Source organism: Dipteris shenzhenensis, chromosome 15 (assembly GCF_047967505.1).
Source record: "Dipteris shenzhenensis isolate YYH24624 ecotype China chromosome 15, Dip_SZ_1.0, whole genome shotgun sequence".
NCBI classification, from domain to species: Eukaryota; Viridiplantae; Streptophyta; class Polypodiopsida; order Gleicheniales; family Dipteridaceae; genus Dipteris; species Dipteris shenzhenensis.
The window spans coordinates 1,746,479-1,763,260 of NC_141610.1; the positions used below are offsets into that span (position 1 = coordinate 1,746,479).

Below are 16,782 nucleotides of genomic sequence, written 5' to 3' on the forward strand. Positions count from 1 at the left end.
GGCTGCGATACTAACTTGGCCAATCCCTCAGAGTCTGACCGCGTTGCGATCATTCTTGGGATTTGTCCAGTTTTATAGAAGGCATATCAAAGGATATTCCGGAATAGTATCGCCATTGACTGATCTGACCTCAGATAAAGTATCTTTTATTTGGAGACAGAATCAACAAGAAAGTTTTAACACCATAAAACAAGCTGTGGTCACAGGACCGGTGTTAAAAATAGTTGATCCCCAGAAACCGTTGTTCCTGGAAACCGATGCAAGTGGCATTGCGCTAGGAGCAGTCCTCCTTCAAGAGGGAAGGCCAGTAGCCTTTGAAAGCAAGAAGCTTTCTCCCTCTCAAAGGAATTGCCCAACTCATGAATTGGAGTTATATGATGTTATCCATGCTTTGAAAACATGGAGGCATTATTTGTATGGTTCAGAGTTTTATGTGGATGTGGATCATGATACTCTGAAACATTTTTGTAAACAGCCTGACTTGAGGGGCTGCCAAGCTAGGTGGGCAGAGCTCATGCAGGAGTTTAATCCAACGATTCGGTACCGACGAGGAAAAGATAATAAGGTGGCTGATGCGTTGTCTCGCATTATGCACAACCTGAGTTTCACGGTATTAGAGAGTGCTCTAATGACCGAGATCAGAGAAACTCAAAAGGTGGACGAGTTTGTTCAGAGCTTATGGCCTAAGGCTCATGTGTTAAAACCCGGGAAAAATGAAAAGGATGACCTGGCATCCAGGAAAGGCCAAACTTATGCAAGATATACCATAAGGGATGGTATGCTGAAAAGAAATGGCAAGGTTGTAGTACCTAGTCAGAATGATCTCAGGCAGAGAGTCATTCGACAGTGCCATGATAGCCCGTGTGTGGGACATCCAGGGGTTGAGAAGACATATGATCTCGTGAATCGAGATTTCTTTTGGCCAAAGATGAAAAAGCATATTCATGAATATGTGACACGGTGTTTCTCGTGTCAGGTAAGCAAGGCCGAGCGGGTGAAGCCACCTGGACTTTTACAGCCCTTGGAAATACCACTAAGTGGGAGAGCATTTCCATGGACTTTATTGTAGGGCTGCCTACGACGCAAGGAGGGTATGATTCTATCCTTGTGGTGGTTGATCATTCCGACTAGAGAGTCTGTTAGTGCCCCGCAAGTGGCGGATTTGTTCATTAGACATATATTTCGTCTGCATGGATTACCTAGATCCATAGTGTCAGACCGAGATGTCAGATTTACCGGTCATTTTTGGACAGCGGTATTTGAGACACTAAGGACTGAGTTGGGAATGAGTAGTGGGGATCATCCTGAGACGGATGGTCTGACGGAGAGAGTCAACCAGACTTTAGAGGATATGCTGAGAGCATATGTGTCATTGAGGCGACATACGTGGGACAAGTGGTTGCCATTGTTGGAGTTTGCCTACAATGATAGAAAGCATTCCTCTACCGGGTTCAGTCCGTTTGAGCTGAACTATGGTTATAGACCAGCCAATCCAACTATAGTTGGAGTACCTCAGAAAGTGCCTAGTGCCGCGAACTTTGTAGTTCACATGCGGGAGATGCTAGCACTTGCGAGAGCTAATATCCGCCAGGCTATGGACAGAGCCAAGGTGTATGCGGATGAAAACCGGTCTATAAGGGTATTTAAGGAAGGAGAAAAAGTTTTTCTCATAGTTCCTTCGCACTCGAAGTCATTGACTTCAGGAGAGTGTGCTAAGTTATCACCTCGATACTGTGGGCCGTGGTTAATTCTAAAGAGAATAGGCAGTGTAGCCTATAAATTAGAATTGCCACAAGGGTGTAAGGTGCACCCAGTTTTTCATGTTTCGCGCTTAAAGAAATTTTTACATACAGGTGACTCACTAATCGAAGGTGTGGTTTTGTTTCAAGAGATAGAGGATATTGCAAGGCGCAAACCAACAAGAATCCTGGACCGAGGAACAATGCAAATACGAAATCGGAAGATACCCACGGTGTTGGTTGCATGGCATGGTCAGCCTCTATCCGAAGCTACCTGGGAATCCGTATATCAGTTGCGGAGAGTGTTCCCAGATTGTATCATCGAGGACGCTGATGTCTGAAGAGGGAAGGATTGTTACGCTCTAGTCGAGGTAGCATGACCTCGGAAGAATCAGTCGACATTTCCCTTTAAAGGATCTATCTCTGTAATATATGTGTTTGCGCTTCATGTAAATGATCGGGAAGGATTGAGTGTCAACGTCCTAGGTGAGTGCTGATAGCACCAGACTAGGTAGATCTAAGGCCAAGGGCCTAGTGCAATGATTGTGCCTAGGGGCAAAGGAATTAATCCATCCCAAGAGAGGGGTGGAATGTTACATTAGCAAGGCCCTATATGGATGACATGTGGCATCTAGATCTATCTAGGGAATTGGGGCTTGCTGAGGCTAGAGAGAGATGAGAAAGGAATTATTCACGTTGATTTTGACCAACAAAGATCTCTATCTGCTCATTAGCCTTAGTGAGATATGGCTGGGAGGTGATTAATGGTGCTACTCCCGTGATCGTGAAGAGGGCAAGAAGAGAGAGTGCTTTACTGTGTGTGTGTGTGTGTGTGTGAGAGAGAGAGAGAGAGAGAGAGATTCAGGCCTATCAAGCGCGACCAACGTACAGACCACTAGGAGGTTTTGGAGAAGGCTATGGAGGGGCTGCAAACCCCTAGAGGAGGCGAGCTGACAAGCTATACACAACAGCTCCACTGAGGATATTAATCATTTCTTCCATTCCTCCCTGCATCACTCCCTTCAGGAATCAAGACGTGCATTTCATGGGAGATCTTCTTACTGCCCAGCCTGAAGTGTCTTTTCACTGTTTTTAGATTTCCTGTACTAGTTGTTCTTTACTGGAGCAGCTATCATATGTTTTCTTTTCGCTTTTTTAGCATATGAGTAGTAGCTGTCTTGAGACAGCTATGAATGTACTGTCTTGAGACAGCTATGAACGTACATTCTTTTTAATAAAAGATTTTTTCGCCCCCAAAAAAAGTGTGTGAAAATTAAGGCAATTCATATTTACATCGTTTGGCTTTTGAACTCCAAAGTCACACTTCTTATCATTTAGCAAGTGAACTTCTTAGTAGCTTCAAGCTATGTAAACAGTCTAACTCGTAATAGGAAGCTTCAAAAATGTTAAATCATGAATTGTTTCATATTTTATGTCTATGCTCAATGTTTGATTTAGTACTCACTCAGTATATGTCGGAACATGGAACTTCAAAGTTTAGTCTAGACTCTTCGCCCCTCCATCAAGTCTCAAGTTTCAACTCGTACAACAATTTTTTCGGGCCTTTAGGACTATTTTTAGCCACATCTTTGCTACTGGATATATCTAGCCCATTATCCTGCATTTTGAAACTCTGGAGAAGTTTTCAAAAGTGTTTGAAACGCTGAAATGCTTCGTGTGACTGTAATAAAAGGTGCGCTGGTCTGCAGCAACTTGCAGCAGATGCACATCTTTAGGACCTGACCACATATCAAAAGGGCGCATCATGCGATTTCCACGCGTAATCGTTAACCTCTGAGCACGATGCAAAACAAAGGCCTGGATACCATTGTTGCTACTCATACCATCTGCACTGCTTCAATTCATTACTCAGCAGCATTTCACATGTCTGATCATTTAATTTCTGAATTCTTATGTTGGGCACAGTTTTACTCTCGTTCAAAAAGCTAAGACATGGGGCAGTAAGAAGGTATGCCTGCATCATGATTGAAGTCTCATTTAAGTGTGATTTATTGGTTATATTTTTTAAAGAAATTGACTGGAAAATCAGGTTTTACATACCCAAAAAGATCCTGACGAGATTCTGCTGCTGGGTGCCCCATTCACCAAAACTGCATGGCATGCTAAGTTTACCAGCATCATCCAGGATTATACTTACCGCAATTTTGCAGTGCAAAAAACGTGTTTCACAAGTATCAGTCAATAAGTCAGGCACACACAAAGCAGAGTGCTTTTAAATGTTAAATATAGCCAATGCTTTCGCCACCAATCCACTCACCAGACTTTAAAAACCATTAAACTTTTCCATATTACACAAACACGTACAGACCTTTTCTGAAACTTTTCGAGTTTGTTTGTTTTTCAGATGGTTTCCATTATTAGCACTGCCCTGCAGGCAGAGCTCTCCTTACACTTTTCTTAACAAGTGTCCCTCCAGTTATTTTAGGCCACGTTTACACTTTCTATTCTGGGTGACATCTCTTTCTTTCTCTCTTTCTCTCTCTTTCTCTCTCCCTCCCTCCTTCCCAAATCAACTCGTCCCTCTCTCTCTCTCTCTCTCTCTCTCTCTCTCTCTCTCTCTCTCTTCGTCTCTTCCCAAATCAACTCGTCCCTCTAAGGGCAGTGCTCACGAGGACTTGTACTCGCTTGTTTTATTTACTTGATGTTATGCTACATTAAAATATTTAACAGAAAATGCTGGGAAGATACAGAGCAGATAAGGTTTAGCATACTTCATCTTCTCCCAATAGATTGTACATTATAGCTGCTGATACTTTCATGGAGGAATCACCCAACGGAAGTCCCAACACAGCTCGTATATGTTGCTCAAACTGGGATGTATAGCATCCCTCTATGGTGTAATGTCCACTGTTATGAGGTCGTGGAGCCACTTCATTTAGCAGCACCTAGACAAGACACTCCATTAGGGCTCTCTCTCTCTCTCTCTCTCTCTCTCTCTCTCTCTCGTAAAGCCTACGCAGACATCAGAGAAGGATATGGGGACCGCATAGGAAATCTGAAAAATCTGTTTGAACAGCCAGCCAAAAAGCTAGGAAGCCACTTAAAAGAAATTTTGGAACACTGCAACAAGGTACTCGGGCTATCACACAAGCTAGCGGCACAAGTATTAAATAAATAACAATTTTGTAAGAAGTTTATTTCTCTAGATGTAAAAGACCACTCTGAGTTTAATAGTGGTCACCAGTTCTATAGATCCTAAAGGGTCTCACTTTGAGTAGGGGACATGCCGCACTAGCCAAACTTGAGCGCCAATGCTTCCACTTACATTTTCAAGATCCCCGAACCAAGTCTCTTCTTTTTGATTCATTGGTCCACCCAACAGGGATGTAAGGTAGTCCCTTTCAAGGGACAAACTTATCGAAGACAGGTTGGTCCCGCATAGAGAGACTCTAGGTCTTACTTCTAGCTCGGATGATCAGCAGAGCAAGCCATTGGTCCTGCATTAAATCATACTTGCACGGTTTGGGGCCACCCCTCTACAGCTTGATGCAGTCTTCCACGTGGTCACTTATCTCCATAGAGTCAAAGACTTTGGTACAACGACAGCTAGACGACACAGACTGCCATAGCTAGCCCTGACTTCATCTAGGGCATTGGAGGCGGAGGGGGATCAAAGGAGGTAGTCTGCTCGGACATGCACATGGTTCGCAAGGCTAGGGCTACAGATGGATAGATTGCCACCGTTTCAGTATAGCCTTGAGGCTCCATCCATTCCTCTTACCTATCAAAAGATGAACCAGGTCATCACAGAGGATCTCTTGCAACTCTACACATTCAAGACTTGGTAGCACCTACTAATCTTTCGATGAAACTGAGCTTCTACACAGATCATGGCTTATGGATCTCAGAGGGGTTCATCGTACTGCCAGGCTACACTCCATGCATTGAGGATCTTGATGGGTCTGACTCAGGTATTCCGAAGTAAGAAAAATCGGTGGGATTAGGATAGTAAGAGTTGCGGCGAGAAGGAGTGGTAAAGTTATCAAAATTACCAAGTTCTTCGGATGTTTCTAGCTCCATTTGTTCACATATGTTGAGAACACCTTGCTGTCAAGATCTTTGGGTAAGTTTTTTATCTTTTGCAATTTCTCCTTCTTGAGTCTACGAGGCGTTCTGAGGACATTAATATTTCTTTCTTTCTTTCTTTCTCTCTCTGTGGCACATTTCCAGGGGCGACGTTCTACTATTTGCGAGAGCTGAAAGTTACATGCAAAGACAATCAAAGGCCTACTAAGTTTTTCCAGCAGTCTAGCATGCAAGTAAACATTGCAAGACAAATAACATGATAATTGGGAGCAAATTGCATCACATCTGAGGGAAAGACTTGGAGATGGTTCAAACATACAAATATTTGGTCTAACAAATAACGACAACTGCAACACACACGAGGAGAGAACAATTCTAGATGGGATTAAAGAACTCTTAGCCTTCATAGTAAATGCCTAGAATCACACATTTCGAGTAGGAACATTAGAAAATCCCTATACACTACACTATGGATACCAGGCTTGGGTCACAAAATGCACCAAAGAATATCAAAAGAGAGTGGAGAGGTGTATAAAAGATGCCACTTAGTGGAGCTGTTTATATGCTTGCTTCATCAAAACTTGTGAATGTCTCCAAGACTTCAAAAGTGCTGCAAAAAGCCAATTAGGGTCGAAAGCCAAAAACCTTAGAAATGATAAAGGTTGAGACTATATTTTGGGAGCCTTTAGAAGCTTTTGCAAGAAACGTGGTATAAAACAACAACTTACCCCTCTTTACACACCAGAGCATAACGGTAAAACTGAAAGATTGAACACAACCTTGCTTGAGATGGCAAGATACGTGTTGAGAGAAAGGTAGGTGACGAAGAGATCCAAGGCAAAAGCTGTAAATACATTAGCTTATATCATCACATCAACAAAGTTCTACAAACACAATCAGGAGCGTGACACCACATGAGGCTTCGAGCGGACACAAACCCAGTGATGCACATTTGAAAGATTTGATTGTGGCTTAAGCTCTTGAGCCCAAGGAGACGAGAGAGAAAGTTGATGACAAACGCAGTAAAATGCATGCTTGTTGGATATAATAATCAATCAAAAGCATATAGGTTATATATATCTAGATGAATCCAGGAACATGCCCAAACTCATCCTCTGAAAACACAACACATAGTCCAGTTTCAATCTCATGATAGTCACTCATAAGGTTCAAAACCATAAACTCCATCATGCATATCGATCAGGGACTAGCTACTATGACATCCCCACTGACATCATCAGTGCCCAACAGTGGGTATAGACCATAGTTTAAACATATGCTCACAAAGACAAATCCACACACCCACAAATACTTGAGCATCCATTTATACAAAGGTCTTCGTACTAAGTTTCTGTCAACACTTCGGAGGTGAAGGGCAGACTCAACCGCAACAAAGGCTAGCACTAAAGGAGAAGGCCATTCAAAAATAGTCCACCTTCTATTCATTCAAGCTACCACTGCTTGTGAAGACTATACGATTTCATTTGAGTCTCTACCAAACGAGCATCCAAGCAAAAAAATGCTTAGGCAATCTAGCTGATAAGGCAATGCACCACTTAAGATAGAAAGAATTTATCGTGATATCAGCAAGCTGAAACCTTGAAGAAAACTTCATAAGGTGAAATTAGCATGTCCGCTAGTACAGCAGAAGCATATATCTACATGAATCCAAGAACATGCCCAAAATCATCCTTTAAAAACACAACATATAGTGCAGTTTCAATCTCATGATAGTCACTCGTAATTTGAAAACCGTAAACTCCATCACGCATAGTAGGGACTAGCTACTATGACATCCCCACTGACGTCATCAGCACCCAACAGTGGGTGTAGATCATAGTATAAATTTATGCTCTCACATATACAAATCTCCACACCCACACATACTTGAGCATCTACTTATACAAAGGTCTTCGTACTGAGTTTCTATCAGCACTCCAAAGGTGAAGGGCAGACTTATCGTTGACAAAGGCTAGCACTACTAATCAACAAGCATACAAGTTATATTGTCTAGAAACAAAAAAATCATTGTAAGCAGAGAGGTGACCTTTGTTGAAGATGATATTTGTTATGACCCCAAGATCATAGCATGACTTGGCGCTTATGATTGGATTAGGTCAAAAGCAAGGGACACTTTTAAAAAAATCTATTTCATGAAGTACCCACCGTACGGGTGTCCTTAGGTTAGGAAAACCCCGTGGTGAGTCTATTTTTGTGAGCTTTAGCCTCATTTGTAGGCATCCCTTAGGATGGACTTGAGATACTGAACTTAAAGCAATGCCTGGCCTAGTGAACACCTACGGTATGGCACACAAAGGTTATACAATGGATACAGCTTGGTGCTTGGCTAACCTCAAGCTTGGAGGGTGATCCTTTATACTAGATCTAGACTAGGCGTTGAGCTTGCAAACTTCCCCGAATCGGTCCTTGGTGGTTTTGAAGGTAGAGTGTGATCTTGGTTTTTTCTAGGCTTGGGCCTAGCCATCGATCGTGTTCAGTTGGTATCAGAGCCACTCTGTCACCAGAACTCGGGCGAGTTGCCAAGTTTGTATGCATAGTAGTTTCTCTGAAATCTCGGTGCCCTTCTGCTGAAAGTTTGTCTTCCCAGATGAGGAGTTTTCGAGCGTGTGATGAAACGATGTAATTCGTTAATGAATCTCTCTATCAAAAGTCTATGAAGTGACGATTCGAGGCTTGACTGCTTCGTGGATGTAGACGGAGATACTTGAACAGAGGAATGAACTATTCCATGTAGACACAGAAAGGTTCACAGAGTAATTGCTGTTCATGCGGATCAAACTTCTGGATGCTTGTGTTTACTCCCACGATGTCCTTGCTGACCATGGGCAGGTGTTTAAGGATAGCCAAAGGGCTGTTCTTTATGCCATGAATTTGACCAGCCTGAGAGCTGGTCAGAATATGCTGTTTTGACAGTGATAGGAGCCACGTCATCAGTATGGTAGTGGCAAAACTGATGAAGATCTCCGGGCTATTTCACCGACTCTAGGGTGTGCTGTCAGCTGGAGCAACTCTGCATGCAGCTGTTTTTGGGACAGAGTGTCACTTATAAGCTTCTATGGACTGTTCCAGCAGTCTAGCCTGCTCCTAGATAGAAGCAAGTGCTGAAATCTGTTCGTCTCTTCTAGCACATGGTGTCATTCTTCCTTGAATGTCCAAACGACCAAGCCCCTCAGGTGAGGTGAGGGCCTCACCTCACGCCCTGAGGTGAGGTGAGGTGAGGTGTCCTCGTATCTTCTCCGTTCTCTCTCTCTTGTTAGTTACAGAGTAGGGAATCTTCTCTGTTTAGTTACAGAGCAGGTGAGGGCCCCAGGTCCTTAGGCAAGTCCCACATGCTACACTCCTCGTATCTCTAGTTAGTTACAGAGCAGGGAGTCCTCCCTAGTTAGTTATAGAGCAGGGAGTCCACTGCTTAGTTAGAGCAAAGTCCCGCTCATGACTTAGATAGTCGAAATAGCATTACATGAGGACTCAAGCCCTGCTATAAGCAAAACTTAGTATTGACTTAAACAACGCTAGAAAGAAATCTACAACCAAGCAAAGTACTTACATGATCAAGAAAGGCTTAAGGCTTGATTGATTTGACATGAGAAAGTACAATGCCTTTATAGGATAGACACACACACTCTAAGTGTCAAATGTATATGGATAAGTCCCATAGTGACACGTGGCACTCTAGGATATAAAGTAGTATAGTACTACTCTAGAACTCAATAGAAACACACTAAAAGTCACTCAAATTGACTCCATTTCCTAACACCCCCCCCATGGAGGAAAGGTGAGGGACTACTGGAATGGAACCAAGAATAGAACATGACAATGACGGTCATCAAAACTGTGCATGCCAGTTCAGAACTAGACATGGCTCCCACACAATCTCAGAGGAAAGTGAGCATGGCTCAGAGGCTAGTGAGCATAACATAGAAATCTCATCTAGCATGGCTCAGAGGCTCATCATGCATGGATGCATGATCAACTCAGAGGTCTAGGAGACCAATGCACCAACAAATAGACCTATCAAAGCCAAAACGACTATCCAAGGCAGAGTACCTTTATTGACTACACACACATGAGTTATTGCATTCATTTTTGGGAAACACCCCCAGGGTAGAGTACCCAAATATATCATGCTTAAAAAGCAAAATCATGATCTCCATCATCCTCTAGATGTTGGAGACAAACAGTAAGAGCATGATCCTCTGTCGGATGGTCATCTTTGTCTGCATCATCACTAGTGGCGGATGCCACCCAACTAGCATGATCCTTCGATTGTTGTTGAGCAAGCTTTTAGTAGCACATGTCCTTAGTATGATCGAGCTTGTTGCAATAAGTGCACTTGAACGGCTTGAATGTCTTTCCTCGTGCTGGTGGAGTCGATGGCCTAAGTCTCCATTTGCTAGTAGAGGCAAGAGCCTGTGTAGTATCCAATGAGTAGGATGGAGATTCTTTGTTGCGGCGATCCTTTTCAAGAAGAAGAGACCATATCTTCGAATGTAGTCGATGCAATGCGAAGTACTTCAAGGGCATTCTCAAAGCGAGAAATCCCTTCCATACTTGTCATGAGGACACCCATTTTGTCCTCGTCATCCGAGCAACACTTCAAGTTGGAGAGTTGTTGAGCTAAAGACTGAATTTTTGCTATATGTGCACTCAAGGTATCAGAGCCTTCCATTTTCAACTTATAAAATTGCATTTTCAAAAAAACCTTGGAGTTGGTGATCCTGTTACCAAATATATTCTCGAGGCGTGCCCAAATCTCCTTAGCCTTGGACTTGAAGTCGATATGATGAATCAATGAATCATCTAGGCAAAGCCCGATGATTGCGATGGCCCTCGAATTGTGTTGCTTTCAAATCTTGCGTATTTGAGGCTCAGATATCATTTCAACCAAAATTTTTTGAAGGATGGGATAGTTGAAACTGGAAAAGATACACACTAGCCTGAATCCTACAGACATGTTGACTAAGGTGGTATAACTAGGGAGAAGTTGAGATATTATGTAGCTTCAATTGGTCTTCAAGAATAAGGTACAATATGAAAGATAGCTAGATCCAAAGAATTTGAGTGATTGTTGACCCTACCTCCCTTTTGAGTCCAAAATGACTCTCTGGCATGGACGGCATACTCTACTCTCTGATCTAACAGTGACTGCTGCTGAGACCTTGCTGCAGCAAGGCGCTCCTGAACCCAAGCATCTGGAGGCCTCTTCTGCTCTTCCCTTGAAAGAGCAGCCAATTGCAGGCGGACACCTATCTCTCGCCTGAGGATCTCACCTCTCCTGATACGAGCAACTGAATGATAAAAGTTGCCAATATCTGAGAGGGCTGTAGCTACATCTGACGGGGAAAGCTGCCCATCGTGCATGTGAGATACCCAATTCCGTAACACTGTCTCTGTGAGGTCCTCCTCTGCATAGAAGGCATCTGGAATCCTGATACTGGCAGAGCGGCTCCTCGCCTGAGAATCTTCTTCTCTACTCTTGGTCCCAGACATAGTAAGGAGAGTGTTTCACAGCTTGGTGACTTAGACGGAGTTTTACAGACACATCCAGATGCCGTCTTGCTGGTAACCACAGATTTCAATGCCTCCCTTCTTACAGCAGATCCTAACACACAGGCAGAGATGATGCTTGAGTTGTTATTTGGTAGCACTTACCTATGGTTGTCACTGGAGATATGATAGTCTCACTTGATGCACCTTCACCGACATAGAGTTCAGGACTGCTCTCTCTGCCTTTCACAAAGGCAGGTCCCCTGGCTCGGATGGACTTAACCCGGTCTTTTTTAATTTCATTTTGGGATCGGATTGGGAATCACATTACCTCAGCCTTGCAGGGCGTTTGGGACTCCGGTGAGATGCCAAACTCACTTACGGAGGGCCTCATTCATCTTATCCCAAAAGCGGGTTGCAGGAATTTAGTCTCAGTGGAGATCACTCTATTGGGTACTTTGTACAAAATCTTAGCAAAAGCAATCAACCTACGGTTGCGCAGACGGGCTTTGTGCATGGCAAGAGCATCTTCGATAACATCTTCTCATTCTGGGAGGCTTCTGACTGGGCCATGCATAATGGCCATAGGCTTGCCATTCTACTCCTAGACTTTGAGAAAGCTTATGATAGAGTAGACTGGGGCTTTTTAGAGGGTACCCTCGTTTGCTTTGGATTCACAAATGCATGGATCAAAGGGGCGTCAGCTCTCTACAATCAGCCCATAGCCAAGTTCTTATTGGTGGAGTCAAGGGAGACAAGTTTCCGAGTACCAGATCAATCCGTCAGGGATGCCCTTTAGCCCCCTTTCTCTTTTTATTTGTGGCTGAAGCTATGAGCTATTACCTTAGATCTTAAGCTGATATTAAGGGGATGAGGCTTCCGGCAGGAGGATGAGCTCTTGGATAGTGAGTTGGCAGATGACACCGCTCTTTTTTGGATGCCACACCACAAACACTCACCTCGTTCAGGACAGCCTTGGATTTGTTTTGCACTGCCGCAGGGGCTCATATTAATTGGAACAAATCCAATGACTTTTGGATTAGTGATGAGAACACTCCAAACTGGGGGGAATGACATAGGATTCACTTGGATTCAGAAGGGTGTTTCCATCAGGTACCTAGGATGCCAGGTTGGGATGGGCATCTCTCCAACACAGCAGTTTGCTCCCGTGTTGGAGAGCATAACGCGAAAACTCATTTTTTGGAGTTCTGCCAGACTTGACCTTGCATCTAGAGTAGTGGTTGTGAAACACGTATTATTGGCTACTACTTGGTTCGTTTGCTCATGTTGGAGCAGAGCTAGAGGTTGTATCTCTCAGTTCATGAGACCTATCAAGAACTTCCTACTGAGTGGGTTAGATGGCACTTTAGATATTGTAGCCAGGGTGGCTTGGGAGACCCTCATTCTCCCCACAGGGGAAGGAGGTCTCAATATTATTGATCCGAACTTGCAGCGTATGGCCTTGCTCTGAAGTTTGTAGTGAGAGGATTGATGCCTGGACACGAGCCTTGGAAAGATTTTTTCTTACACAGCATTCAGTCTTGTATACCATCTCATGGGGGAGATTGGATGGACAGCTCGAAATGGATCTTTACCTCATCCCATCTTAGATCTCCCTCTTCCTTCTCATGGCTGCCATTCTGAAAGCTTGGGGCAGCTTTAGAGGCACTCTTCGGAGAGTTCCACCCTCCTCTTGCGAAAAAATAGACAGGCAGCCAGTCATGTAGAATGACTCTATATTGGATGAGCATGGCAGATCAATAGGAGTGTCACATTATATGCAGTGGTCTAGATGGGAGAGGGGTCCTCCTTCCACAGTAGGTGCCTCGAAGGCTTTTTCCACAGGATCAGAGATTCTTATCAGTTGGCCACCTCAGAGGGAGTACAGTCAGGATACAGCAGATAGAGGCAGCCACACTAGCAGAGTGGATAGATACAGATGAAATGCCGGTCACAGAGTCCACTTGGTTGGGAGCTTTCACAGGGACGGGTATTCCTTTACAGGTTGGTGCCTTGCGGGATGCACAGGAGGAGACCCTTGTCTTTGATGTTCAGTCGGGAGGCAGACTTCTTAGATCTTCGGATGATATTCTTTAGGAGGTTGCCTTCCAGCTTGTTAGGATTGCAGATTACATGGAGTGGGGCACGGACTCACAATGGTATCTTGATCCTAACCCTGTTCTCCTGGCACTTGGTTCTTGGAGACTCTGGTTATATGGTGGTTCCCCCATTAGGTGCTTGCAGTGGGACCCAAGGGAGTGAGAATGGATTGATAAAGGGCACCGAGAGAAGAGCATCGTCTTCTTCCGTTACACAGTCAGAAATGCCAGGAGATTTCAAGCAGTAGAGGTTGGAGGCCCTCCAGAGCTCCTCCTTAGGATAGTTTTCAGATTTCTGCAGAGGAGCAAAAAAACTTTTAGAGGGGGCTCTGGAAATCGCTCAAGAATAGAAAGATCGCTCTCTTCTTTTGGCTTTCTATTCATGGAGGGATTGCAGTGACCCTGTGGAGATCCACGTTCGGAGCTGTGACCCTACTTGTCCTCGATGCCACGCAATCAGTTCAGCATTGCCTCTGGGAGTGCAGACAAGCAAGGACTGTTTGGAAGGGTGTTGCTAGGATATTTGGCATATTTCATAGAGCACCCTTCTTCATGACTTCGGGATCAGTGGCATGACCACCTCGCTGTCATGTGCACGGATTGGTATCTGACGTGTACTAGTTACACAGAACTAGCTCAGGTTAGCCTGGGGAGGCTTAGAGCTAGACAGGCTTGATTCTCGGGTTGAGTGGCAAGGGTACGAACTATTTATAGGTCTTCGCTAGTCTTTATAGAAGATAGCCCAGCTATTCTGGAGGCTGTGCTTCCTAGAAAAGCCCAGCCACGCTTTCCAGAAAAGCTGGCCTCCCAAAATTGGGGCTTGGGGCTAAAATTAGCATGCACACCCTCCAATCTTGGAGGGTCGATGCTTTTTCCTGCGCCACCTTCCAAGCTTGGAAGGTGGTGCTTTTTCGCACCTCAGCCACCCCTAGATGCCATCGACCGCCCCTGCTCAGCTTGACGCACCCCCTGCCTGGGCCGCTTTCTGCACCAACAGATGGCGCAACTCCTCAGCCTCTCCTACCAGCGGCACTTACCTCTGCGCAGCCCTGACCAGCATCTCGATTCCATCGCCTACTTATCAGCCCTGTTTCGCCTCTCTTCCACTCTCTCCTAGCTAGTATTTCACTCCCTCTCTCACGTAGACTCTTCAGTAATTTCGTAATCAGGTCTCTCCTTCTTCCTGCCTTTTCCAGATATCTCTTCACCCCTCCTTCTCCAGGTAAACAGCAAAACACGCAGCAAGAAATCTCGAATTTCAGGGCATACCTGGAAGAGAAATCCGTCAAATTTCTCGTATCAGAAGTTCCTACCTCAGGAGTTGGCTCTGATACCAACTGACACATCCCAGCACTCCTGAAACCCCTGATCTGCAAAATAACCACACACAACATCAGAACTGAGCAAGCTGCTCACCACCCAACCGTGACATCTACGGGATGTGATCCCGAATCAGAAGATGTCCCCCCGAGCCACGAGCTGAGCTACTAGCACGAACTCCCAATCAGATCCCAACCAGCCTGGTGTCCCATACCACCAGGTGGCGCTGTGAAGCCCTGGATCTGTCACTGGGCCTTGGGCTACGCTAAGATGCAGGCGCGCGTCCGCGACACAATCCAGGATCAGACCTAGCACCTGGGAACGAGACTTGCTCCCAACTGCACATTGAGAATTGAACCCCCTGGGCCTCTTTTATAGACTCGGGCCCCGGCGCCAAAAATAGCGAAGACCTATAAATAGTTCGTACCCTTGCCACTCAACCCGAGAATCAAGCCTGCCTAGCTCTAAGCCTCCCCAGGCTAACCTGAGCTAGTTCTGTGTAACTAGTACACGTCAGATACCAATCCGTGCACATGACACTCGCCAAGATTGTTCCCTAATTGCACATTTACTAACAAGTTCAAGTGCACAAGGTGTATTAACCCTAGATCATGCTATGATGGAGACTACCTAAACCTAACCCATTTTGACACCTCTGCATCCTTAGGTCCTTGCACATATTTTTAAAAATTCTTTTTGACTAAAATTTGATGCAAGTGCAGTTTACTCCACTAGAGTATTGAAGATGTGATTCCACGGCGCTCTATGCAAAACGATTCCAAGGATGCCCAAAGGAAGTGGCCAGGTCCACTTTGAAAGAAGTCAAATTGGCCATGAAATGATCACTTAGTATTTTTAGCCAGTGGCATATTACTTCACCAAATGTCATTTTAATTGAGCAAAATGAGAGTTTAAGTTGTCACAAAACTAGCCTTATTGCATGATCATGTCATAATGGTTTAATTGACATTAGGAAATCTTGTCTAACAGTTTAACTTGTCACAAAACTAGCCTTATTCCATGATCCATTGTCATGATGTTTTGATTGACATTAGAATATCTTCTCTAAAAGGCAAAATGATCACTTCGCGTTTTGACCCAGTGGCATCTTACTTCACCAAACATCATTTTAATTGAGCAAACTGAGAGTTTAAGTTGTCACAAAATTGCATAATCCATGTCATAATGCTTTATTTCACATTAGGAAATCTTGTCTGACAGTTTACCTTGTCACAAAACTAGCATTATTCCATGATCCATTGTCATGATGTTTTAATTGACATTAGAAAATCTTCTCTGAAAGGCATTTCCTAACCTTGAACTCTAAAAGAAAAGCCCAAAAAGGCACGGTTTACCTGACCATCTGCGAGCAGAAAAAGTTCTACTGCAAAGACACCAGCACCTTGAAGAGAACCAACAGCTTTCTCCGCAAGACGCATGGCAGCATTTTCAACTTCTTCAGAAATCTGAGCAGGAGCCTCTACAATGTGACAAATGTTATCCCTACATGAATGCAAATATGTCAGGATTGAAAGACCTGCATCTTTTGGAGGTAAAAGTTTAAATCTTCTGTCATGAATGATCCAAAAACACGATAGGAAAGATCTGCACTTATGGGTGGTCTCAACGGTGGGAAAGCATGATAAGCTCCCATCTCTCCCTCTTGCAACCATGATTGACAATTCCTGCAGTAGACCATTAAAAAAGTGCTTTAAAACCTTGCAGAGCTTATACAACCATGTCTTGATTGCCAAAACCATTCTTCTAGATGTACAGAAAATTTATGATATGAATTCATCCCTTAACTTTGAATCCTGCTTTCACTAGAGGATCTATACAGCCACCAGTGAGATTTGTGCTTCTTTAAGAGCGGTGTCAAATGTCACATTTTGCCTTCATAAAGTGTTCTTGTTAAATTGAATAATCGATAAAATATGCAGTATGTAATATTTCACAAAAACACTACAAAACAGCCCTAGCCCTTGCAACGTTAGAAAATAGACCTAAGGAGAACCACCTCTTGAGGGATGGATTTTTCAGAGGAAATTGATCTCTGTTTATTCCAAAAC

The 16,782-nt window shown here is 44.1% G+C and overlaps 1 protein-coding gene across 3 annotated transcripts in view; it reads right to left on the reverse strand.

The window, feature by feature from the left end:
• Positions 1-16,782, reverse strand: part of LOC147893198 (phosphoribosylaminoimidazole carboxylase, chloroplastic-like) — a 141,645-nt gene that overhangs the window by 77,035 nt on the left and 47,828 nt on the right. For all 3 annotated transcript variants that reach the window (XR_015542229.1, XM_087385949.1, XM_087385948.1), the window contains exons 7-9: positions 16,325-16,398; positions 16,069-16,216; positions 4,472-4,645 (exon numbers count right to left, since the gene is read on the reverse strand). Coding sequence is in view for 2 of the 3 variants with exons in the window: in XM_087385949.1 (XP_087242075.1) it covers positions 4,472-4,645; positions 16,069-16,216; positions 16,325-16,398 (396 nt within the window). In the remaining variant the exon portion in view is untranslated. The remainder of the gene's footprint in view (positions 1-4,471; positions 4,646-16,068; positions 16,217-16,324; positions 16,399-16,782) is intronic.